The sequence below is a fragment of the Camarhynchus parvulus genome, chromosome 2 (assembly GCF_901933205.1).
Source record: "Camarhynchus parvulus chromosome 2, STF_HiC, whole genome shotgun sequence".
Taxonomy (NCBI): Eukaryota; Metazoa; Chordata; class Aves; order Passeriformes; family Thraupidae; genus Camarhynchus; species Camarhynchus parvulus.
In genome coordinates this window covers 13,989,094-14,016,151 of record NC_044572.1, presented here as the reverse complement: position 1 = coordinate 14,016,151, position 27,058 = coordinate 13,989,094, and the positions used below count along the sequence as shown (strand labels likewise).

General features: G+C 38.5%; 1 protein-coding gene across 11 annotated transcripts in view; it reads right to left on the bottom strand.

Moving 5' to 3' along the window:
- PARD3 (par-3 family cell polarity regulator) overlaps positions 1-27,058 on the bottom strand; it is a 444,905-nt gene that overhangs the window by 122,509 nt on the left and 295,338 nt on the right. For all 11 annotated transcript variants that reach the window (XM_030943492.1, XM_030943497.1, XM_030943503.1 and 8 more), the window contains 2 exons: positions 23,038-23,265; positions 16,033-16,249 (listed from right to left, as the gene is read on the bottom strand). In XM_030943492.1, the coding sequence (XP_030799352.1) occupies positions 16,033-16,249; positions 23,038-23,265 (445 nt within the window). The remainder of the gene's footprint in view (positions 1-16,032; positions 16,250-23,037; positions 23,266-27,058) is intronic.

The following is a 27,058-nucleotide window of genomic DNA, read 5'->3' as shown; positions in this document are numbered from 1 at the left end:
TACAATATGATGCAATATATATTTAAAAATATGTGAAATGTACATAAAGTACACAAGTAAACATAAAGAATATATAAATGATTTTGCAGAAATAGATATAAAAACAGATAGGACAAGTGAAGCAAGAAGGATACACAAGTAACTACAGAAATTCCACATTTAGAAGTTATCTAAAAAGTAGATTCAGTTTAAAAGAATATATGTCAGCATCCTTGATACAATAAAAATAATACATGTGTAATCTGCTAAAAGGGTTTTACTCTGATGCGTTACTGATGAGATCATTGTCGTCTGCCAAATCATCCACATATTTCATTAGAATAAAGAGCTACAGAAGAAACATGCATTAGTTGATTAATGAAAAAAACACAAAAATTGATTGAGACAAGTTCAGTAGCATTATGTTCCTTAATAGAAAAAAGACCCTCATTAAAAATTAACAATTGATAAGTGTCTTAAGCTATTTTGTCAGTGTTTTCTAGCTTCAAGGAATGCTCTTTTCCCCTTAGTAGCAAACAGTATTCACACACACAGAGACACACCTAATGTAAACACTGCTTGAATGATTTTGCAATGATTTCTTTTTCACCCTGCTGTATCAGCAAAATAATAAGATTTATATTGCAACATATTATTGGGACACACAAAACCTTTCTGTTGCTAAAAAAATAAAAAAAACAGCAGAAAAGCCACCCTCTTTAGTGATGATCTGAAGGTTTAGAAGCTTTCCTTTCCAAGCAAAATTGTGCAAGTGCTGTTTTTAAAAACATGTTTTAAAGTGTAAACATTTCTATATTGGCAAATGATTTCTAGAAATTACTTGTTATCACTTGTTACTAATCAAATTAGTAGATCCACTTCTACTTGTTGGGAGGGAGTGGAGTGACTGCCGGAGTGACTCAGCAGCAGCACTGTCCTGAGATGACACAAAAGCACTGATGTGCGGGCACCTTGATGCAGGAGCTTGTGGACATAATTAAAACAGACATTGATAACTTCATTTTCCATGGATCTCCTTGCAAATGTTAAAACTGATAAAGCAGCAATCCTTCTGGTGCAGCATCCAGCAGAGGACCCCTGCCAGGAGGGCTCCTGGAGAACTCTATTGTCACAAACCAAGAAAAGCACATTACAAAAGGTCATAGGTCACTCATGAAAATTAAGAACACTCTAAAAGATACACCTGTATCTCTTCAGGCCAGTGATGTTTGCCTTCAAGCAATAAAGAAACTCACATGTTCAGCCACAAACACAGAAATTTAAAGCACAAGAACCAAAGTGGTTGTTACTGCAAAATATCACCCCTTGGAAGTGCCCACCTTGAGCCCGAATACTGTAAAGCATGTGAAGGTCTTCTGTGTTCTATTCACACATTTTCTCCCAGCAGCCTCCATATCACTTTCCAAACATTAAAAAATCATTTTTCAGCCCCATGCAAGGGGGTGTTCTAGTACATCTCACCAAACTAAGTTTACTCGAAAAGAATAGACAGGGTGGCCCAGTGCTTCATGTGCAGCAGCACCGGTGATTCCCACACCAACCTCCAGAAAAGAAGTGCAAACAACAGATGTGATCCATAACTGCTTCCAGCCAGTGAAATGTAACCTGCCTGGCTTTGGGAACCACTACCCCAACTTCCAAGAAAATGGGTATGATGCCTAACTAGAGACATGTCATGAGGTTTCATTCAATTATTTTCCTAAACGGTTTTGATAACATTGCCTGAAAGGCATGACACAACAGGCAGAATATTATTCACACCAAGTCGCTCTCTTTTCACGACTTAAACATTTGTAATATTTACTTCCAGCATAAAATGGTGGAACTTTTAAAAACAGATTTCTTTTATGGAAAGACCATCTGTTTGCAAATTTCTAAACAGAAGATAATCTTGCATCGCTACCCGTGATTGCCTGAAGCTAGCTGGAGCCATGGACAGCTCTAATAAATAAATAAATAAAGCACAAGCAATCAGAAAAAAGCCCTAACTACTTCAAATTACTGTAGTTGAAAAGCAGGCTGAGAAGTTCAAAGAAAGTATCAAAAATTTGACAATGATACTATTGTAAAGAAGGCAGCAAGACAGCAGAGATGTCCAAATCTACTCAGTAAGCAACACCACAACATAGTAAAAGTCACCATAAATAATTCATATTCAGACAAAACCTGTAAAACTGGGGATTGTGGTATCCCTAAAGGAGTCAGGAATACAAAAAAAAAATCTTCTGCTTAGGTACAATTTTGTTAACAGTCATCACGGGAGCAACCGCAGAAGAGGTACATGACATTTTAATGGACATTTCATAACAGTCTAAGCATTTTCAAGTTTGTGACCAAAGCTCTCTAATATAATGTATGTATTCAAAAAAGAGAGTAGTTATTGACCACAGTTACTTGCCCCAAGCTTAAATTTGATACACTGTGTGCTACTTGTCATTGAAGAAAGTAGCTCATAAATGTGACCAACTAAGATAACTCAGTATTTTTATATAATAGGTATTTTATAAATATATACTCTCAATCAGACACATATACTTTTATACTGTGATTTGATGTACTTAGAAATTCTCCTGTCACCCCTCTCAAACAGGATGTGCACTTCAAGACTGCAGCACCCTGTTCTAAAATGCAATACTGAGCAGTAAGATACTAAACAGTAACTGAAAGACTGTAAATACAAATTGCAAAACACAAAATAAAGCCTCACATACAGAGCCAAGAGCAGACTCCTGAGAAAGCCTGAGTGAAGGCCTGCAGTTTAACTCACAGACTGCATACATAAAAGCACACATACAATATGCAATACATAATAGCGTACAGAAGGATAACAAAAAATTCCCAAATGCTCAGCAGCAACCGCTGCCACTATTAACAAGTTCTTGACAATCTAAAGTAAAATGTGCTCATTCTTCTATAACATAAGCATTTTTTCTATGAAGAAGTAAAATCCCACATCCCAGCGCTACTGGGTGCCAGGCTCAGACCCCATTTCTGACTCACACTGTGCCCAACAGGTGACACCACCTTACCCCAGCCCTCCCCACCTGCCCACAGCTGCCCTGCAGCCACACAGCAAGGTGAGCAACCTCTGCTGCTGCATTTGTCACACTCCACAGAGGAGTTTAAAAATTGTGGACCCATTTAGGTAGGAACAATACTACATTGTGTGCCTCTAATTACTGTTGTCCACTCGGGATCCTTAGAGACAGCGTTTCAACCATGGCTACTCAGCAACGCGTTCTCTCCACAACTATACTTCTAATTCCTGCCCTGTTCATTTTAATGCATTATTGTTTCCAAATACAATGCTTCAAATTGCAAATTATGTCTGGCTCAAGGGCTGATTATGAGAAACACTAGCACTTCTGCCTCTGTGTGAATAACTCTGATAATAATGAGTGATTGATTGAGCTCCAAGAAGTCCAAATGATGAGAAGGGTCAATTTGAACATTTTTATTAGCTTCTTTTGTTAAATCTAACACTTTTCCAGGCCAGAGACAAATACGGCATCTGGTTACCATGATTTTTTGCAGCCCTCCCTACAGAAGTACAATTTAGAAAATGGGCACTGGTCTAAAGGCAGACCTTATAAGAAATGCTAATGAAACATAAAAACCCACCCATTTTACTGGCACTCAAGAGATGGCCAAAGAAAAAGAGAACAAAAAGAAAAAGTTGCAAGGGAAATTTGCTTCAAGACTTTTCTGCCAGAAAAGAAAAAAAAAATCCCTCAGTAATACTAAGAGGCATCACAGCTCCACTTTACAACCAAAACGCTTTGCTTAATAGGCCTGCCGTAGGTAAACACGAGCTACAACATGAAAATCACTAAAAATGCTCACTAAGCACACGCAACAGCAGAGAAATTAGGACAAAAATGTAGTAAACAAGCTAGTTAGACCAGGAAATTGCAGTTACATTATTCCAAGAACTTAAGTCTTGCAGTCATGCAATTAAACTGTATAAAATCAGCAAAAGTTAACTTAGACACACAAAAAGTTAATCAAACTAGCTGCAGTTCATCCAGAACCTTCCAAAGATTAAATTTGCCCTACAGATCTCATTACCTAGAAATGTTACTATATGAATCAGCACTTTTTCTGCCAGTTACTAGAGATCTTTGTTAATGCACACCTCCTAGAAAATAACCTCTGCAGGGAAAATTAAGCAATAGGTGATGTCTCTGGATCTTTAGCCTCATTCACATATCTACACTTACAGAAGATAGAGAAGCCACAGAAAATTTCCAGCAGAAGACCATAGTCAACACTGTAGGACCTGTGGGGCAAGTCTGAACAAAATATTCCTAAAAGCAGACAAGTGTGCAGCTGTCATTCTCTTCTCTACAACACCAAAAAGCAATTCCCCTCACTGAGCCATAGCACCCAATGCTGATGGCTGTGGGTTACAGTTTAGGGTCCCCTGTCCCATTCTGGGTTTCACAGTGCCACTCAAGTCTCCTTGTGGATAAAAAATAAAGTTTAATTCTATAACCAAATTAATAATGCCAACAGAACACCTTTACAAAGTACCCTAGAGCACAATTCATTTAAGTGCTCTTGAAGTCTTCAAGACCAGGATGGATGGGATTTTGAGCAACCTGATCTAGTGGAACGTACTCCCATTCAGGAAGGGTTCTATTAGATCTGGATGGTCTTTAAGTTCCAACTTAAACCATTCTGTGATTCTATGAATCCACATTATCATAGAAAGCACAGAGCAAAAACTAACAGGCACATTATTTTGAAAGTTTGCGACAAAGATAGGGAGGGCTGTGGCACAGGGACTTAGCCTGAACCAAGGCTCTGGATAATAAATATTAATATGTCACTGCTGGCTTCACATACCTCTGTCTCTTCTATCAGCTGATATACCCTGCAGCAGGAAAATTTAGTTTGCACATGCTGTATCTTCTGGGTGGAGAATGAAGAGCAAGGCTTTGCACTGCAGCAGCAGCACCAGAACATCCATCTCTGGAGCAGATGCAGTAAGACTCAGGTGGATCATTGCTGGGACAGTAGTCTGACAGCAGGTCCCTGCAGCAGCTGCTTCCAGGGCTTGCCCAGAGCTACCTGGAGCCCTGGAGATGCCTGGCATCTTGTAGCTGCCAGCAGTCAGAGCCTGAGCTGTCTTCATGGTAAGAATTTGAAAGCAGTTGAAATAAATATATCAATAGTGATTTATACTGCTGATTATTTTAGGGCCAAGCTGGGAGCTGAAATTTTTTCAGATTCAAAAGATGTACAAAGCAGGACTTGCTTAGGACTAATTACAGGCAAGAAATGTGGGATGGTGAGTTGGGGTGGTTTGTTTTTTGATTTGGTTTCATTTCTTTTTCCAATCCATATAAATAAGCTCCTAGCACAGAAAACCTCAGACTTGGACCAGCCCCATGCACACTGACATTTTTGTTCTCATTTCTACATGCTCAGGCACTATAGGAAGCAAATGACTAGGCCTGTATTTATTTAGAAACCCAGAGAGATGATGTTTAAAATAAACCCAGACTTGACTTCAAAGATATCTGGCTCTTGAGATGTTCTTGAAATGATAACAGCTCTGCTCAGGCTCAGTGTTGCACACAGTATACAGCAATTATCACTGCCATTTCACTATTTCTTCTGAATATATAGCCTAAAATAAATCCTGAAAAAAAAAACCCAACAATGAAAATGGCACTGATTCTTCACATTTCCTTTAACTTACACAAGCAGTTTTCTTCCTTTAGGGTTATAAAAGGCAAATAGAACTAGCAAAGTATTTGGAGCTCTACAGATGATACCAGGACTCCTAATGGTTACAGATTATAATATTGTAGGTATCATTACCTGCTCAGCAACATCAGAGAAAAGAAATACTTTAATTGTCACACTACATCTAAAACTCCTGCTTGTGCCAGCATGTTGTGCTCTCAATTTCAGGATTTTAGCACTATGTGCTAAAGACAATGATAGCATCTATAACAACATTGTGAAATATTTGAGATTTATTTGTGGTATGCTGCTGTTGAAATGTGTAACAGCAGTTCAGCTTGCATGCTAAACACACCTGGTCTTGAATATGCTAGAGGCACTTCCAATTGGTATAAAAATATACTACTTTTATTACTGTGATACTGAAAATTGCTGATAAAGATAAGATTCTCAATGCATTTTTGGTTTTTAATCTTCTTTTTCATATCCTTTAAAGCTAATCCATAAACTTTGTCATTGATTAGACATTTTTTTACCAAGCACTACTTATAACAGTATAGCATGAAAAAGGAAACTACATATGTTTTCAGTGATTCATTTATCCAACATCCATCCAGCATTCATCCACCTTCAAAATACACTCAACACCAGTATCTGGGAGCTCTAGCATATGTTTTTTAGCATACAAACATTTCATATTTATACAATACAGGAAACATCACAGGACATCAAAACCCCTGGAGACACTAGCATGGACAAGGTATTATCCTAGTTTTAAAAGGAGAAAATAGCTCCTCTTGAAAGTTTAAGCAACTTGCCAAACTCCAAGAGTTTCTGTACTGCAAGCCCAAAAAACATTAGGACTAACTATGTAGATTTCATTGACAAAGCTCAATCTATGAAGTTAAAAACCAGTTAACATTGGCTGGAGTAGTTATTTATAACAGAGAATTTCTCTACAAATACAGCATTTCCAACATACTTTCAACATGAAATACAAACTCTTTAAAAGAGCCTATCAGTAGTACACTGTTATATTTATTGAAATTAGTCAAGTTCACCAAGCAGTCTCATGAAACTATACTATGTTCTTTTTCCTTTTTGGACTTGGAGCTACAAGACTGATAGCAACAAAGTCCCGAAAAAAGTGTTAACATTTGTAGAAACTAAGAATTCATCTTCTGCAAAAGCAAACATTTCAAAATTTACTGTTAACCACATCATCAGCTAGACCAAACATATACTGTAAAACTAGTTCTTGAATTCATTCCAGTAGGGTCTATTTTATAAACATCTACAGCCCTTTCTTTCACTTTTGCTTATTGTAAGTTTGCCCAGAAGTGGTAAAATTTAATACATGATGGAACACTACATTAACTACTGAAATGTTATTGCACATCAAAAAGGTTTACTGCTACTTTGTAAACATGCTTACCTGAGTGCCATAAAATGCTGACATAATGAGCCAGATCTGCTGCAGTGCACTGCAATCAGGCCTGAGCACTTGAAATGCAAAAGCAGCTCCTTGATACAAAAGTCATTTACACAATCTCTAAAAGACATTTTCGTATATGGCATACCTCAAATTTTGTAGTATTTTGAAATTAGGTAAATATACCCCAAATGATCAGTAACAGGACAAATTGCCCAGAACAGAATATGTGTTCACACTGTATTTTGTACTTGAGCACAAAGGCAGTGTCTCAAGAAACCCCCAAGCTACAGATCCCTGAAGCCCTGGGAAGACCAGGTCACCCAGTTCTGGTATCCCAGCCTTGGGAGCTACCACTGCTCAGTGTCACAGTACTGGGATACAGGGACTTCCTGGGTATCATTTAACTCCTGTGTGACCAAATTCTTATGCTTTTACATTAAATCCTAAGGAATCAGTCAAACATGAGTGGAATTAAAAAGAACTCCTTCTCCCCCTCCAAAAGTAAAATAAACTTCCTCCTTTTATGACTGGCTGAACTACAAATGCCTGAGGTTTTACTTGATATATGTACTTTGGGATGAAAATGGAAAATATCAGCATTAATGCAACAGTAATTTTAGATATTTAACAAAAAACAGATCACATTTTCTGGTGTAGCATGAAATAGTAGAAAGAAAGATTTCTGTCAACTGTTTCTTCCTCAGTTCCACAGAAAATAATCACCTTTTCTAGCTCAGTGGATCATATAAGACACTATTACTCCATCAGACAATCAGCTCAGTATTTAATAGTTGCCAGTCCAAGACAATTTGGAGTAAGATGCTTTGAAGCACAATGAGAAAAAAACCACCCTCCTTATAGATAAATTCTTCCTTAACATTTAGCATGTAAGGAGTCTCAAATACAGACTCAGGTATGTAACTTCCTTTACTCTTGGGGTCCTGTGAGGGCAGCATCCTTGAGGGTAACATTGTATCACAAAGGTCCTTTAAAATGTCAATTTTTTGCATGAAAATCTTATTGTACAGCCACATGTTCTTGATTCATGAGAAGCTTAAGTACATGCTGATTGATTCACATTTTTTGTACCAGCAATTATTCAGTGTCTCTCACTCCTATCTTACCAAGGACAAATACTTTTCACCAGGAGAGTGGTTAAGCATTGGAACAGGCTGCTGAAAGAGGCTCTGACTCTCCATCCTTGGAGATATTTGAAAATAAACTGGCCGTGACACTCAGCTGATGAAAAGTTGAAGCTGGGCTGCTATGAGTAGGAGATGAAGCAAGCAGAAAACTTTTCTTGCTCAAATCACTAAGAGTGCAGTACTTTGGATATCTCTTCAGTTCCTTATAATTATTTTTCTTTCCTCTAGAAGTCATCAACACATTCAAAGTGGGGGAAATGCAACTTCTATACCCCATTGTCACTGTGTTTCTAATATTTCCCTCTCTTATTCTTTCTACAGAACTTGTGTTCCTCTTAGTTCTTCCTGAAGAAACAATTTAAAAGCCTAAATAAGGCCTCTGAAAGCCTTATACCTACTATTTTCTTACTGCATTCAGGGAAACCCAGGTGCTCACCAACTACTTCTGTGCCAGTGTACTCTATTCCAGAAATTATACACTGCTTTAATCCCATTTTGCCATTTTCACTGAGGGGTTGCATAATTAAGTCTTCAATGATTCTTTCTTTGCACAATAGTAGGACAAGTTAACATCTTAACAGGAGGCATCATCCTGCCAACACAGCACAAATACAAATCATTGCTCCTGGGGACTGAAATGCAGTAGTAAGTTGGAGCATGGCCTTTTAGAAAAGGATCAGCTGTCCTGCAGCTGCCAAATTCAATACTTTAAGAAAATGTGACTTAACCACCTATGTCATCCCAGATACAAAACTATACTGAGTTGCATTCATTTTCCTCTAAGTCAACATTCCTATTCGTGTTTTTAAAAAGGATTTTCAAAGATGAGTCTGGCTTCAAAAACGTAATCTACAGCATCCACAATATACACCAATGTACAGGTGCTATCAGTAGTGAATTAAACCTCTAAAGAAGCTTTCCAAGAGATAACAAATGTCATTAATAGAGCTTTTCACCTAACAAATACTTCATGTCTCAAGACAGTATTTATTTATGATGCTTTGTTATGGACTAGGGCACTGCCTGTTTAGTCTTCAATTATCACATGAGGTGGAAGAAAAAAAATCCTATTTCTATATGAGCTTAAACTGAAATTGACTTTGAATCTCTGAACTGTCAACAAATTCTTCCCTGAAAAGGCTGGCTTTGCAGAGATTATAAAGAAGGTGTCATCCATGACACTTGTGTTCTATATTCATCCAGCAGGCCTGGAAGAGAAGTGTGCAGAACGCCGGGCAGGATGGCGGGGGGCTCAGCTGTCACCCTGCCTGCCTCCTTCGCTTGCTTTGCAGGCAAAGACAGTGCTGAAGGTGTCAAAGGTTCTCTATTTAAAGTCGCTGACAAGCAAAGGAAGAACACTGGGAGAATATGTTAGCAGCCACTATGAACTCATCTCTAGTAACAAGTCATCCTGACACTTACTTCTGGATGTTAGAAACAAGAGCCCTGATTCTATAAAAATTTTAAAAAAGACCAAAACAACCAAACCCCCATACACTATACCACCATCAGATTTATAAGTTCAAGATTTACTCTGGGAAAATCCAGAGTAAAGAACATATAGAGCAAAATCCCTGCTTTCTGTCAGAGTGGCAAACCAGAAAGCCACATACGATTATGTTAATCTCCCACTTCAAATCTCCCTTGCACAATTGCATACCACTGCTTTCTGTGTTTCGTTTAAAAGTCATAGAGTTTACTAACCACTTAATGAAGCTGCATTCCTTAAAACCCTGACAGATTATGTGAACTTGTTTGGTGCAGAAACATAAATTTGCCATTCCACTACGCCCTGCCCCGATGACATCTTAGTCTAAAGTGGGTGAGCTCGTGGCTGCAGGCAATGAAACACACCTCTCCTCAAAGCAACTGCCTCCATCCAGCAGCAGGCAGAAATGCACAGAGAAAGGAAGGAGCACTGCTTATCTTTCCAAAAAAGAAAAGTTATTTCCAACCAAGCTTATCTCTTTCAGTCCCTTATTTAGTTTTAATTGGAAAGAAGGAAGTGAAAAATATGAAAATGCTTTGAAAGACCTTTGTAAGAGTCCTGGGTAATCGTCTGCATCAAAGATGACAATTTGCTGCATGGCTGATTTCATTTGAAAGGCTCTTCTGATGCTGTGTGTCCCAATGGACAGCTGAAACTTTGAAAATGGATCAGGACAAAGTAGCCCAGAGGAGCACAGAAAAGGTGCATCAACAGTATCCAACTTGCAGACAGGATGAGGTCAGTGCTCCTCCTCTAAAGTGAAAGGATATCCTGCTTAGACCCTGCATCCAGGATTATAGTAAGCTATGCATTTTCTAGCTGGTGGCAGAAGGGGGGAAGCAGATGTGGACTTAATGACAGTTGTGCCAGCTGGCTTGTAATAGCAGCAGGCAAAAACCAGAGCACAAATGGCCCCAGATTCCATTTACCTGACCAACGACCCAGCTCAGTGTTTCTGATGAAAGTCTCAGCACAAGCAGCACAAGCTGTCGGCAGCGTTCTCATATGAGCCTTAGCAAAGCCAGGCACAACTCAGTGTGCACACAATAAGCTTCCAAGTTTGAAATGATGCAGCTGATGGGTGTTTAAGCACTAACCTCCTCCTCTCTGTTCCAAGGCTCAAGATTTATTGTGTTTTATTCCATGAGCACTCAAGGAAAAAAAACCTCTAACTTTCAGAGCTCATTCCCATGTTTTCTATTACGTCCATATATCAGTGAGTGTCATTCACCAATACAAAGTCCAATTAGTCATGCTTCCAAGGAAAATGTCATTATTGCTGCATCTTAAGCTACTGAATGATAGAAATCAGACCACAGATTTTGTTTTATCAAGTTTGAAGTATTTGCCAGTCCTGCTGATTAGGATAAAATTCAACAGTATTTTACACAACTCTGACATGTTTTAGTTACTGTGCTCAGTTAAAAGTCTGAAGATTGCTATTAAATGAAAGAGAAAGAAGGTTATTACCAAATCAATGGTATAACCTTTGTGAGTTGCTTGTCATCTCCTCACAGACATTACAATGAGAAAACTTAAATGAAAACCAGAATAGGCAATACAAGGAAGTCATGTAACAAGCAACAGTAATCCACACAGGTTATTCTCCCAAATGCCTAGTCAGTGGTCTCAGATAGCTCATGTGGTTGAAATGTGTAATTCAGAGCTACAAACAGTATGTTTATAAATCTAGACATGTCCAATGCACCTTGGAAACAGCTGTGTGGGGGGATAAAACCAGCCAGCAGTATATCTGATTTCAGCTAAACAAGGTTGCAAACTGAATTATCTATTTCCTCTCATAGAACTGGAAGATGCAACACTGCAAGGCTCACAGTAATCATTTTAAATGTAATTAAATCCAATTAGGATTAGATTTTAATGGTAATCTGGGGATATTACATTTGCATTGGCTATTCAGTGCATTGATTTACCCACCTATGTGCTACAACACTTAAAATAGGAATTAAGGATCAGCTACCATATGTTAAGACTTTACATCTCCATCAATATTACAGGTCAGATCTTAAAATGCACAACTTCTGATACAAAAAACATCTATGCATATGATTAATTTTGAGCATACAGTCTTCTTCTTTGAAGCTCAATACACAGTGCTTATGTTCTCCATTGAAAAGTCAAGTTTATGTGGGACTCGGGTACTAATTCCTATGGTATAAAATTTATTTACTTAATATAACATATTTATCCACAGATGCTTCAAATTACATTACATCTATTCCATAAATGACGCCCAAAGCTGATGCAGATATTTCTTGCTGAAACCCCAGGTTAAGATACAAGTCATACTCCCTATCTTTTGTTCTCATCATCTGCTCCCCACACAAATCTAAACATACCCTATGAATTTTCAAAGCCATTTTTCTCCAATCATATCAAGGGTTAATTGTTTCAGTAGGTTTGGGATTTTTCATCAGGCAATGACTGTCCCTAGATATTTTCAGCAAGACATGACTAGATAGCTTGGCCTCCCCACTATTTCCTTTCCTGCCTTTGGAAACCCAGAGCTGCTTCTTTCTCCTCATTACTCTCAATGTCTTGGGGGTTCATTTTCACCTAAAGATGTTATTTCTCAGACACATCCTGTCCTGAGACTGACCACTTGCTGGACATATTTTACATCATCAGTTCAGTCACCCATATAACAACTGTATCCAAGCTTGCACACTTGGAAGAAGCATTAATTAAGTAATAGGACTGTAAGTGATCAGCAGCACCACAGCAGATGTGTCATTTCATCATCATCCAAAAGCTTCACATGCAACATCTCAAATCTTCCTCTTTCATATCTTATGGGGATCCACTTTCATAAAAATACTCTGTACACAATAGGAGCAAAAGGAAGAGGAAAAATGCACCATATACCATTTTTCTCCCTCAGGAGAGGAATGTCAAAGAATTGTACAACACAGAGACCCATTAAATTAATGTACGTCTACCAGCACTAATTACAAGCACCCTCTTTGAAACTGTGAAGACTCTTTCTTAAGGCAGCACTATAATAACTTCTTCAACTACTCTGTTACCCTCTGTTACTCTTCAATTACCCTGTTTTTGTCAGGGTAATTTTTATCAATAAACAAAATCTCTACTTAAAAATAAAATCAGACTCAAAATGAGTAAACATATTTCATATTGCATTTGGAGAAGCATACAGATTTTTATAAACTTCTGATGTCAAAACACATATCCACTGAAGGCTTCTCAGCAGTGAGACAAAAAACTAGCAGAACTTCATTTCAGCTTCCCAAAAGCTATTTGCTCAGCTGGCAGTGGCCATCCAGGCACCCTCTAACTGGAGAAGGAGGAACTGCACAGCATTTCACAGGCCACAGGATCTGGCACATGATCCTCCTGAAAGGCTAAGAATGATTCCAATACTCAGATAAAACAAATGGATTCAGGTTTAAGCAAAGCACTGCAGCACCTGCCTCTCCTCCATTAGACCAATATTTCTGCTCAGTACTTTTCTAGGCTAACTTCTGTCCTATTTTCATCTGTGAGGAGACTTCTCAGCCAAATGGCATAATTAAATAATCCATTGTGTCCTGAGGTGTCAGTTTGAAACACACATATGCTCAGACAGATTTATGTCACAGTAGGAAGGGTGAACTTCCAGCCTGTCCACAGCCCAATGCCAGCAAAGGTCTCTGGAGATACCAGGAGCTGTGTGCGTCAGAGTCACACAGTTTTGCAGTTTGCAGCTCTCCACCAAGGTTCTGTCAACCCTCTTTACTACGTTTGTCACAAGCAGTAAAACAATGGAGGCGTTTAGAAGATTTACTTATGATGTTGACTTCTTATCTGAATCATCCAGGGATTTCTTGGAAATGATGACTAGATGCCGAAGGATAAAGGTAACTTAGGGTTCTCTAGTGAGACTTTCCATCTCACAGTAGAGTTTAATGAAGATTCCAGCAGTAAATCCTAAGATTTTTACTGAACACAAGGAGACTTATTTTTATACATCACTCAGACTCTTCTTTATGAGATGCCAGTTTGCATATAGGTAATGAAAAGCCCTTTGACTAAATACAGACATTGGAATAAAGTGTCAGTTAATAGCAACTTCATCCCACAAGTGTTTTTGACCATACAACCTAATGAAGAAAGATTTTTTAAAAATTAGACCACTGAAAAGGAAGAAAAAAGTGAAAAAGGAGGAAAGAAAAAGAACAACAAAGAAATTACAACGTTGTACAGAACTAAAACATCCAATTATGCTTTGATCCTGGTTTGAATTTTAAATGTTACTGTCATCATTATTTTCTATCACGCAACTTCTTTCAGTAATTACTTGATATCTATGATATATGTCAAATGTACAGAAAAACAAAACATGTTATAGGTAGAAGTAGTAGCTTATTTTGCAGACATAAGAAAGCCCATCTCTCAAACATTATTGAGAAGCCTGTCAACAAAGCAAATCAAGCACCAAGTGGAAATGAGACATAATGCTTAATTCTCTCAATCAGCATTTTCTTCCTTGCCAGGAACACCTCTCTTGTGTGGGCTGACAAGGTGCAAGCTAATTTACAGATCCAGGAGGAGTCAGCTATATCCAGATAGCACTGCTCTCACATTAATTAAGAGGAGACTGAAAAGTAAAGTTCACTCAGAAATGGTAGTGAAGGAAAAAAACCTCAAGAAAATGTTGACTGTTATGAAGAGCAAACAACAAAGCATTGGATCATCCTCCCACTCAAATTAGTGTTGTTTCCAAATTAGAGATTTCAGAAGTGTTATATCAAGCACACAGCAAAGGTTACCTTGCCTGGCCCATGGAGCTGCCCAAGCTTTCCAGATGCTGCAAACACTTTCTGACTGAACTCACAAAACAACACTCAAGGTATCCAAGATGCTACTACTTAGAGCCTATAGGATTTATCATGCATATTGTGCCTCAATTTTACCTGTCATTTCTGCTGTTCAAAAATGACAGAGTGCAGAAAAGAACCACTCAGCATTTCACATCTCCTGTCTTCCACACTCTCCCAGAGTGGGGTGCAATGCTCTGCTCCAGGCTTGAATTGAGGCAAGCAAACATCCAGAGAATGAGGGCATCCCCATGGGCTTCACAGGCTGAAGGACTCCCTTCCTACCTGACATGTGAGGCTATCTCCTATAATTCTTTTTCTGTTCCATGGCATACACTGTCTAAGAGCCTGGTATTATTTAGTGTTTTCTAAAGCAGATTTCAAAACGATATCTTCTAATTAACTACTTTTATTTTTCCTAATTAACCACTTTTTCTACATATTACTCTCATAGTATGATTCTCAGTCACAGAAAAATTCTCAAGAACCTGTGCAGTTACAACACATGTTAAACTAATATTTTACAGGATAAAGAAAGTAATGGGATGAAAGTTAACTGAAGCTCCCCTCATATGCTTTCAGAGTAGAATCATTAATAAATAATTAAAATAATACCAGTACCTCACTTTAAAATTAAATAACAAAACAAACAGTGCTTTAATATTGCTTTTTCTTTGAAATGTGTTTATTTACTCTAGCTGGCTAAAAGAAGGACTGGTTTTCTTGCTCTCTCACCCCTTTCCACAAGTGATCAAAGATGTTTGTCATGTTACAACATTTACCCACAACAGCAGGGTGTACCTCAGCAGTGTGCTCCTTTCAGATCACTTATGTCTGCTGGAGAGATGACTCCTTTAAAAAGAACTCAGTGTTTGGTAAATCAGGTCTTTCACTGACCCGTTCTCTATGGATTCTCAGAGCACACAACCTTAGATCCTGTCTTCCTTGAGAGAAGCACACTGTTTCTCAGTCTCAAACTGATTAATCTCTTTCACATCCTGCCTCCATGACACCAATAGTCTTAATAGTAAAGCAAAGAAAAACATTCATTTAGCAACACATAAGTTTTGGGTACAGTATTAAAGAACAAAAATAAAACAAAATCCCCCATGTTTTGAGTTGTCAAAGGATATGTGCATGACTTAGACACCACCAAAGACACTTTCAAAACCAAGCAGTCTGTGGCTTAAATTACTTTTTCCTTTGCCTTTCCTTTCCTTTGGCCTGCCAGCCATCTCCTTCTCTTTCATTCTGAGCTGCTTCTCCTTTATCACACCATCCATAGACTCAAAAATTGAGAGATCAGCCTATATATATCATGTATGGATTTGCATAGTAAAATATGGCCTCAGAAAGAATTTCCAATATAATGACTAATTAGAAAAATAAACTTCTTATAATTCATTCTACATTTGATTGCAAAGTACCTACCTGAACATGTCTCCTAAGCCTTTCAGCATTCCTTTCTTTGCCTTAATTTTATCCTTCTCTTTATCTCGATCTTTCTTCTTTTCCTTTCCAGTTTTTTTTCTGTCACCTTTATCTTGGCTTCCATTCATGTGTCTCTCTAATGAGTGGGATGGCTGATCACTTGCTGTGGACACAGATTCTCTCCCAGATCTTGAGCTCTCCTCTGTGTCTTCCTCCACTGAAAGCATGTATTAAGAAACATCAGTGACATAAGAACAAACAAAAAGGGCAGACTTTTTGGTATATTCCATAACGTATTTTGAAGCAGGATATATGCAAAACCACAATAAACTCTTTTTTTTTTTTTTTAATCAGTATCTGCTTACATGGTTTTCCAAGAGTGTTCACTAGAAGAATTAAACTCATAAAAGCAAGGAATTCACCTTTGCAGACCATTCTGCAAAACACAATTTGCACTTTATGGGTACTCTGGATAATGTATGGATTAATAAAGAGAATTAGCAAAGTGATATTAATTGGTCCATTTTGTTTCAGTATCTAAATCAGTTTAGGAGAGATTTAGAAATATCTGCAAGAAATAACAGCACCAGTGCAGCATGCCTTGTCCATATATTTTTAGTTATATTCTCATAAAGATATGAAAGTCATTAGGGAGTGTTAAACCTCAACACAAGCCATAATAGACCTTTTTCCTTCTGCAAGTAACATAATAGTTTTGTTATGCTTCTTCATTTCCTGGAGCCATTTAGAACACATCATGCACTATGATTGTTATTTTTGGTGTTATTCTTGGTTGAGATGGGGCAGCCTGGGAGGTTGAGGTAGGGAGAGCTCATCAAGTGGAACAAGTAAAATACTTTAAGGGCAGATAAAATGTTCCTTCTCTGTTTCTAATCCAAGACTAGGAGTCCTAAAGCGCACCCAAGGTTAGATTTAACGGCCCACATGTAGTTCAGAAAGATTGAAAGAAAAATTTCTAAAGAAAGAAAATCCGCTGAAAACCTGAAAACTGCTTCAGCAGTTTAGTAAGAAAGAAATAAAACACTTCAAGCTGGTGGGTCAGAACACCGCACTGCATGCCTTGTGTAGCTGGGACTTTCCATGAGCTCTAACATTTTATATCATCACATTTAAGTAGGGTTCCAACCATCTCCCAGCTTTCCAACAGACTGCACAAAGCAGCAATTAGGATCACAGATGCATACTTGGTATTGCCTCCTGTAGCTCCAATGAATACAAAGGCTCCAAACAACTTCTGGCAGTAGAATTTGAAAAAAAACCCACAGTCTTGCCTTATATATACACAGTCTACAGAAAAGAAAAAAAAATTTTTGTACTCAATAAGATTTTGAAATGGTCATGGCTTATAGAAGGAAAAAAAATGGTTTTTAGTTTCACCGATGTTTACTACTTCTTAATATTATTCTGCTAATATTGCTCTAGATCTCAGCACCACTTCTACAGCCAACAGAAGAGTGTAATTCTTCTGAAATTTCCCATCTATACACTACTGTAGAATATAAACTTGCTTTTCTTAGTCATCATTCATCTTCACCTTGCAAGTAAATCATTGAACCTGAAAAGTCTACAAATCACTGACTGAAAGCCATTCAATATAATGTCTTCTCTCTCTCAGAAACTTGCTTGCAAAATACGTTTTATTCCTTAATATTACAATCCACAGACATGTCCAATAGACTTTGCAGTTATTCACCAAGTATCAAGATTTCTATAAATATTCTCCAGCCCTGGATGATCACACAGACATATTTCAAGAAAAATATACCATGTCAGATAGATCTCAACATTATTTTTGAATCTTAACTAGCACTCTGAAGTACAAAGAGTGGCCAGGCCTTGGCATTTAATACAGGACTGCTATGAGTAAAGCAGATGATACAGCAGCTTCTCAACTGTAGATAGTTTTAATATTCATGTTATTGTATTTTAGGAAACAAATAGGTCCTATACATGCCTCTGTACTAGCTGTTCTTGTACTTTTTTTGGTCCCAGCACTTCTTAATCAGTGTCTGGAATGATATTTAGTTATTATTAAAAGAATTGTGGAAAAACACTTTGGAATAGAAATGTTAATTTTTTAGATGTTAATTTATAGCTGCAATCTGTTCTAACTAGACATTTAAAAGACTGTACTTGCGAACGAATATAATTAGCAAAAAAAACTGTATGAAATTTCTGACAAATTTTGAGATCAACTGTTTACTTGGAACTTCACTGCTAGAATTTTAAAGATGAATCAGTTTTGACCTATGTTTGTTCATACTCACATAACAATACATTAAATAAATCATAAATATATATATATATATATTGTTTACTGTGCTATGCTGAGTTGCAGAACAACTTGTCATAACAGCGTGGCGTGGTTTAGGAAGGGTACTCCCCAGTTTGGTGCTCCTACTCAGACTCTCCAAAACATGTGCTACCCACTTGCTCCCCTTCCCTTCCCCTTTGCCCCTGCAGCAGGATGGAGAGGACAGCTGTAGGCACAAAAGGTAAAGATCACTGGTTGAGATGAGAACAATTTACTGGAAACAGCAATGAGATAAGAAAACCAACAGTAACAGCAACATCTCAAATGAAAAGCACATAAGGAAAGAATGATTGGCAAGCACATTCTCACCCCTGACAACACCTGACTGTTCCATCCACTACTCTACAGCACCTGGTAGGGACCCCTTCCCCCATCCCTGGAAAATGATGTGAGGTGGTATGCAATAACCTCTGGGTCCTGGCCTTGCCTCCTCCTGGCTATGGCAAAAGTCAGCCCTGTCCTGCCCAGAACCAGGACACAAAGCTCCCACTCGCTATTTATTTTGCACGTTCCTTGAAGAACATTGTCTCCTTTCTGCATTAGTGTTGCAATTAATATTTGTCTATCATACACAGTTTGCTTGCAATTAACTCAGTAGCTTAGACTGAGGCCTGTGAACTGGGATGCCTGTTCTCCTGGAGTAAACACTGGTCTCTCTACTGAACTAAATAGATTTCCAGTTTTCTTAAAAGGACCCGATATGAAGAAGCTTGTTTCACTTTTATGCAGTGCAGTCATCCTGCAATTAACATACACATAATTACTAGTGTTTAGAACAAATGCAAATGCTGCTCAATTAAAATTCAAACCCAGGCTACAAATGAAACTTCTAATTTTTGTTATGTTGCAGTAATGACATTAGGTTACTGCAAAACGCAGGATGTATTTGTTTTGGTGCTGTTATTTTTCCTTTTTTCCCTGCAACCTCCTGCCTCTCCATTCAGGATGCTGAAGCCAAAAAATTAAATTGGAGTATACTTTAAACATCAATTAAACGGAACACCAGTGTCATTTCATGAACCACACTGCAGTATGGAGAACTACACAAACAGGTACTATGAAGCTATTCTCCTAATTAGCCCATAAAATGGAAAAGATGCACATGAGGAATCAAAGCTACTTAATGTGAAACTATTTTGCCACTAAGCTTCTAGGCCTCTTATTGTGATATTTAATACAGCCCTAGATTCCAGCAATTAAGATTCAGCAAAAGATTAGAAAGCTTTGTTGATCTTTCCCAATCAAAATTCCTTGTTCTTCTTCATGCCACTAAAGATAAACATTTTGCTTCTAGTCAGCTATTTCAAGTATTAAAGAAAAAAACAAAACAAAACAAACAAACAAAAAAAAAAACCACCAAAAAAAAAACTCAAAAAAGGAAAAAAACAACCAAAATATCCCCCCAAACCAGGAAAAATTATCTGTAAAAGAAGAACACCAACAACTCTTTCCACAAATGCTCTTTCTTTACAGCCATTACACCTCACACACATCTTCTCAAATAATTAAAATGTTACCTCAGAACCAGTCAGTGCCATCTGATTTTAATCCTACATTTAGTAATTTAATAGCATATTTTTGCAAGGACATTTAGAAGAGTCAGCCCCTTTGTCACATATGCTACCTGTATTCTTTATGGCTTTTGTGTATGGAATGATGACATGTTAGGAACTCCTCTATACAATATATGGCAGTGCTATTATTTGCTAATCCAAAGCGGATCACTGTCTGGAAGACAAAGAAACACTTCTAGCACTGAAACACTTGAAGAAAGGCAAAAAAATTCAAGCAAGACAAATGGATCCAACCTCAAGGCCGTCACCAAACTGACCACCAGCATGTTTGCCTGGGTTTTATAATGAGAGAAAGCCACATTCTAATTTCAAACAAATATGGAATAATTAAATACAATTTCAGAAAAACTTAGGCAACGTTGTTATGGCAGCAGTGAGGCATTAGTTACATTAGATCCAGATTGTAAAACTCCTACATATTCATATGTGCCCAAACTTTGTCCAGCTGAAGACACCATTTGGTAAAATCTCTGGAAGCCTAAGTCCATATAAAATTTACACAAAGTGAAGCAGACTGCAGTGCTTTTAGGTTTAATTCAGATACAGACATTTTCAGGAAGGCAGGTGACAAAGGGCTGGGACAACTCTTAAGCTTCTTCCATGGTCACCGTGAGAAGCAAAAATCCTCAAGGACTGAATTCTGTCCAATCAACCTCTTACATTTGCTTTGCTACTAATCTGCTTCTATGAATCTGGCACTTGAAATTTCTGGAATACTTCTTGAATGTTTCATTACCATATGTGGAAGCTATCAGAACACAACAAAATGCATACTTGTACACATATAGCTTGGCCAAACTTTGCTCAGCCCTTCTTCACCATGTGGGATCTGACAAGCCTCGCTCTTGCTCTCTCATGACATGAGATGGCTCTTGGTCCATGGTGTGAGACAACTTCATCCAGAGATGAGGGCACAGACTCACCCCATGACATTTTGATTTCAGCCAGAAGGCTTTGTCTGGTCCCTGCTTCTGCTGGTTTTGGCTGGTAGGGTTATTTTTCTTCACAAAGAAGAAAAATAACCCTACCAGCCAAAACCAGCTTTTGGCTTTTATGGGGCTGTGTTTTGGATTTGTGCTGAACACAGGGTTGATAATATAGAAATGTTTTTGTTATTGCTGAGCAGGGCTTAAACAGAGCCAAGGCCTTTTCTGCTTTTTGTACAGCCACAGTGGTGAGGAAGTTGAGGATGTGTAGGAGGCTGGGAGGAGACACAGTCAGGACAGGTGGCCCCAGCTGACCAAAGAAAGGATATTCTAGAATCATGGAATCATGCTCAGTATATTAAGCTGAGGGTAGAAGGAGGAAGCTGGGGACATTTGGAGTGATGGTGTTTGTCTTCCCAAGTAACAGCAGACAAGACAGGGCCCAGTTCTCCCGGGGATGGCGGAGCACTTGCCTGCCCATGGGTAGCAGTGAATTAATTGTTTTGCTTTGCTTGTGTGTGTGGCTTTTGCTTTCCTAAGAAGTTGACTATATCTCAATCCACAAGGTTTCCAGCTTTCACCCTTCCAAATCTCTCCCCAGTCCCACTGGTGGGGAGTGAGCACGCAGCTGCCTGGGGCTTTTGGCTGCTGCAGGAGTTAAGCCACAACACTGCTGCTCCCATGTGAAGGATCCAAAGGGCTCCAAATACCTCCTTGCTACTCTCTATGCATTGCATCAACAAGCTTAAAAACCCTTACCAGAATCTCATAAACCTATATTCACCTTGAAAGTGCTTCACAACAACAGTTGTGTTATATTTTTGATAACTGAAGTTGAACCATCTCTAACTTCTGGATAAACCTTGGATATCTGAAGCCTCAAACCACGATATTGTTATCAGTAGGCTCACACCAACAAGGCCTTCTATAAAAACATGGTCTGATGTCCCAAAGAACACAGGCATGCAGCTTGCAAGAATGAGCAGGATCATTACACATTTTCTCACACCTATTCTTCTACTGGCCAGAAATAGATTGACAGCCAGCAGCACCACACCAGCATATAGCCTCACTACTCTATGAAATTGTTAAGTGCTGCAAAAGCAAAGCAGAATTAATTCCATCTGTAGCTACATTTGAGAAAAGTGAGTGGCAAAATGATCTCCCTTGTGGCCTCAGAACACTCTTAAAAAGAGGCAAATTTAAAAAAAAAAAAAGGCCAAAAGTTTTTTAAAAATAAGAGTGGTTACAGAAGTAACTTATAAAAGAGTATTAGGGAATGATGCTTATAAAACATAATTTCTGGAACTAAAAAACTTCAAAAAGAGCAAAAAATTCCTTTTCAAGCCTTCATTAAATTCAGAATAAATACTTTACCATTTCAACCTTCCCACCATCATCTTCATTCATAAACTTCTAACTAGCTGCAGGTTGATTAAAAAAAAATTCTGCTGGTGTGTGACAAGTTGAAAGTAGTACAACATGAAGGTTAAAAATTCAATGATTTTAATACAACCCCTGATTGAGGTAATTTACCATTCATACTATTTTCATTCAATATGAGTTGTCATTTTACCAGCCCATTCTTACATAGTTCAATAATGATAAGGTTAGCTTTGAAGTGATTCTTTTATGTTAATGACATTTTCCACATGTTGGGTCATACTTCGGGTTAAAGAACTGAAAATGTAAATGAATGCCCATTAGGGTGGGTAATAGCTGATCATTAACTTTATATTTTATTAGATCTGCCAACCTTACTCACTCTAATTAAAGGACAGTGATTTCTTTTTATCCCCCCCAACACTACAAATGTACTATTTCAAAGTTAGATGCCTATATTTTCGTAACATAAATGTAGTGGGTTTGCCTTTCAACCTATTTTTTTTTTCTAGTTTACATTAGTACATTAATTAGCAATCTTACAGAATATTTTCACAGTAATTTAGGTAAACACATTCCAAATAATCTTATTCTCTTATTTTAGAAAGGAAGAAAGCTGCAGAGTGCAGTGATCTGTTAAAGCAAATGAAGGGGAAAAGCCTAAATATTGATGAAGTCAGTTCTATTCTTTTAAAATTCTAAAATTATGCTCTGCTACTTTAGTCACTTTCTAAAGGAATTAACCTATGCCATTAACACTCATTATGCAAAGCAACAGTTTACTTACAAGTTTCCATGCCTTCATCATCATCATCTGCCACAGGTTTGTCATATGATTTGTCTATGGCAGCTCGGAAGCTTTCGTTGCAGCCTCGTCCTCGGATAATTCGCGGCCGTGGGCGGTGGAAAGGAATGTCACCGTTCAGTGTCACCTCAGCCACGGCTGTCTGCAGACTTTCCAACGAGCTGGATTTCTTCAGACCTAATGAAGGCCCCACATCTCTGGTTGGGGAACCTTAGTGATTTAAAGGGGGAAAAAAAGTAATTAGAATTAGTATTGAGAACGGCATGCTTGATTATGCATATCCATCCTGAAAGTCTTTGGGGACACACTTAACATTATTCACATCATCTCTCAATAATCTGTAGGGAATTCTCCACAGATTTGTTGGTCTCAGAAGCAAATGAGTATGTCAAGTCACAGTCAGTGGAACTGACAATGTTAGCAATGTCTGGCTTTTCAAATCAGTGAAGAGAGACCAACATCCATTACTATTATTTTACAAAATTTAAATGATAAAGGAATCACAGGGCTTTAAAAACTTAGCTCATACAACCAGCACAGATGCATATCTAACAGCATCTAACAAAACAATTAACTATTTTTGGTTGAGCAGAAAATTTCCTCTGTACTAGCAACTGATGAACAGAGAGCAGATCATCGGCATGAATCCTACCATGTGTAGTGTAACAGTCTTGCAAAGCAGCCTGACCTCTGGCTTCAGTGAACATGCTGTTTGTCTGAATTTTAAAGAATTGCATCAAATTGCTTACAATTTCATAATTAAATGCTTCTGAGAAATATCAGCTGACTTGCTCAGATTATGTGAAATTGTTTAACAATAATCTGTGGATAGGACCCAGTAAAATGGCTAAAATACCAGTTACCCAGCTGGAAAATAAATGCGCTCCTGGCAGTCACAAGGAGAGACTGTTGGGGCAGCACTACTACAGCTGGGGCTGAGGGCAGCTCTCATCACTGATCAGAGGGCAGCATGCCCAGAGATGCGCCAAGGAAGCCTCAGGCAGTGTTCAGCAACAGCCTTTCTTCATCCAGACTTCAATCCTCAATTTTGTGGGTTAAATGGACAGCCTTTGTTCTTAGACAACCACTCACGCTACAGATCACCTCACAACTGCCCAACTAAACCTCATACTAAAGTTAAAACTAGGAAGAATCTTTCAGGGGAAAAAAACCCAAAAAAATCCCCATTTTATTGATTTTATTCAGAAGTGCAAGTACAGTCTTAGCTAGATTTGCTATAGGATTTGGGAGTGGAAGGCAAGATGAGGAGGGACAACATCATCATGGCTACATTTCCTGAAATTATGAGACCAGAGCCCTCACCTGTAACATGAAATTTGCACTTTTTCTCTACCCAAAGGGAGCACAAAAGAGAACTGTTGTGGCACCACAACAGTCCCAGGTGCTAGGCTGCTACCTAGTTGAAATCAGCATCCTCATCTGGCAAAAATAAATTTCACAGCCAGCCACCACCGAGAGACAGAGCCAATGCTTGAATCCTCAGGAATACCAAAATTATTAACAGTACATTAGTGAACACAGGTGTGAATAAAGGTGTAAAAAAGGAAAACTACCTCTTTTAAGCATTTATCTCAGAATAATACAAAGTTCTGAAGATGATCCCTATTCTGGAAGAAATTAGGAGACAGAAGGGAGACTGCATCTGTCACTGTTCTTTATGAAAGCTATGTGAAGTTACCTTAAATTGGGGAAAACTGCTACTGCTCTACTAAAACTATTCAGTATTCTCTGGGGAGGAAAGGGGGTTGTTTGCCCCCACAGAAGAGAAGATGAACAGCAGCATGGCAAATTTTCTCCACATCATTTGTTACCTTGGTATGAGATGAAGCAAGGCAGTGAATGCTGTCATTTTCTATTCAGCTATTAAAAGTCTGAGCAATTACGTTAAACTGAAATCCCTCAGATCAAATAAATTCAAACAGCAGCTGTCAAAGTATTTCCCTTCAGCTGCCCTACTGTTAAGATTAACTTGTAAACAGAAACAAACCAAAAATCTACCCTCCCAGGTCTACACAACTCTGCAGTTTGGTTCCCACAGCAGTCTGTGGTCCTGCTACTTGGACCCTTGGCCAGAAATAAATGCACCCCAACAAATGAGACATTTTATCTTCATGAATTCCCATCTCCTAGAAGAAGCCACCCTCTCACACACAGCCTGTACTTATTAGAGGGCTGAGGATGGTTGGGGGCAGAGCACAGGGCCAGCTGGGACCAGGGAGGGTTGGTGGCTTCCCAGCTGTGCAAACAAGCTGCAGTCTGGAATTGCCAAACTTCTGAAAATGGCCTGAAGTCTAAGGCGAGTGTTTTAGAGAATATTCTCTCTGCCAACTAAAAGCACTCCAATTTAGACAGTGCCCTATAAAACTGTCCACTTTCTAGTCCATGGTCAAATCTGCTATTCCCCCACTAATGCCTGCAGTATACAAGAAATGAGACTTTATTTTGCTTTTTACTTTTCAAAGTATTTAATTGTATTTTTTTTAATTGTCTATGAGACAGAAAAAAAAAGAATGCAACATCTTGGAGGAAAAAAAAAGAGGAAATGGGACAGTCATATATAAACCAGCTGTTTGACAGATCCAATTTCATATACAAAAGGAAAGGGTGTCCTCTTACATGGCAACTTACTGTAAACTTCCTTATTCCACAATCTGCTTTGTAACCTTCCAAATGAAATGCTCATATATCTTTTCCTAATTACTGAGTGGCTCTTTTTGTAAACAGTAATTATAAAGAAGGCATTTATGTGCCCATTTGTGTTCATAAAGAACACTAAAAAAAGTTCAATTTCCTGACACCCAATATAGACCTTTGTGAGAATTGTATTTATGTAAGCTGTGTTTTCCCAAAGGATATCCCATCTGGGATATGACCTAATGTTGCGTACTGTAAAACTAATACTGGATTACACAAATGATAAGAATATTTATTGAACTTGGGTGGCCACAAACACAAATGTGAACAGGTTGCAGAATCTGAAATGGGGAATTCTCCTCTCACAAGCAATTTTATCAGTTGATCATAGAGCTGTGTATATTTTAATGCCTTCACTATCTTCTATGGCTACTTCATAGCAAATCTACTATTCTAAAAATACACAGTTAGGTCTCCCTGTAAATAGTGTGTTAAGAATTTATTACTAGAATTCACCAGTCAGAAAGTGAGCCGTTTACCTATAATCTGGTAAAAACCAGCAACTTTCTTTAAAAAGGATTCTGTTTAAAATTTATGAGTCACATCAAAACACTGTTTTCTAAACACAAAAATGTCAGCATTTTCTTCCAGCCTTTACAGCCCTGGTGGTAATCATCAGAAGCGTTATCTGCTCAGAATGAGTCCTACCTCTATTTTGACACCAGAATTTAAAGCAGAAAAAAGGAGAGGAAAAGACACATCTACCTAAAGCATATTTATATGACTGAGGATGAAAGGGATTCTTTTATCATTTTTAAAATTTGAAGTTTATCAAAATCTCCCTTTCCAACGATTTCCCTAACAAATATCCTTTGAGGTGGATTCATCCCTCTGTATCCCAGCAGTCCTCCTGCCGTGACTGCCACCATGCATCCTCCTCACAACTCGGCAGTGCCCACACCCTGTCCATCTCCTGAGGGCTTTGTCACCTGCCAAACACAGCCCCTGCCCACCACACATGTCCCTGCACTCCCTGTGTCCCCAGCTGGCCAGCCCTTGGGGACAAGGGCCAAGCCTTGCCCTCCCAGCCCTGCAGCCACCATGCAGGTCATGACTGCGCAGGTGCCTCTCCATGGCACACGCACCGAGGGGACACTGAGCACACAGGCATCACACCAAGCCCGTGTGCTGCTCCCTATGCCTATCCTTTGTTTCTCCCTTGTGCTGACACTGTTTAACAACTCACTGTGCCTTCCCTCATCTCACCCTAAGGTAATTATTTGTACAGTGACACCAATCCGCTCGGGCGATTTGCAAAGGCAAACCCCATGGTGTCAAGGGATATATG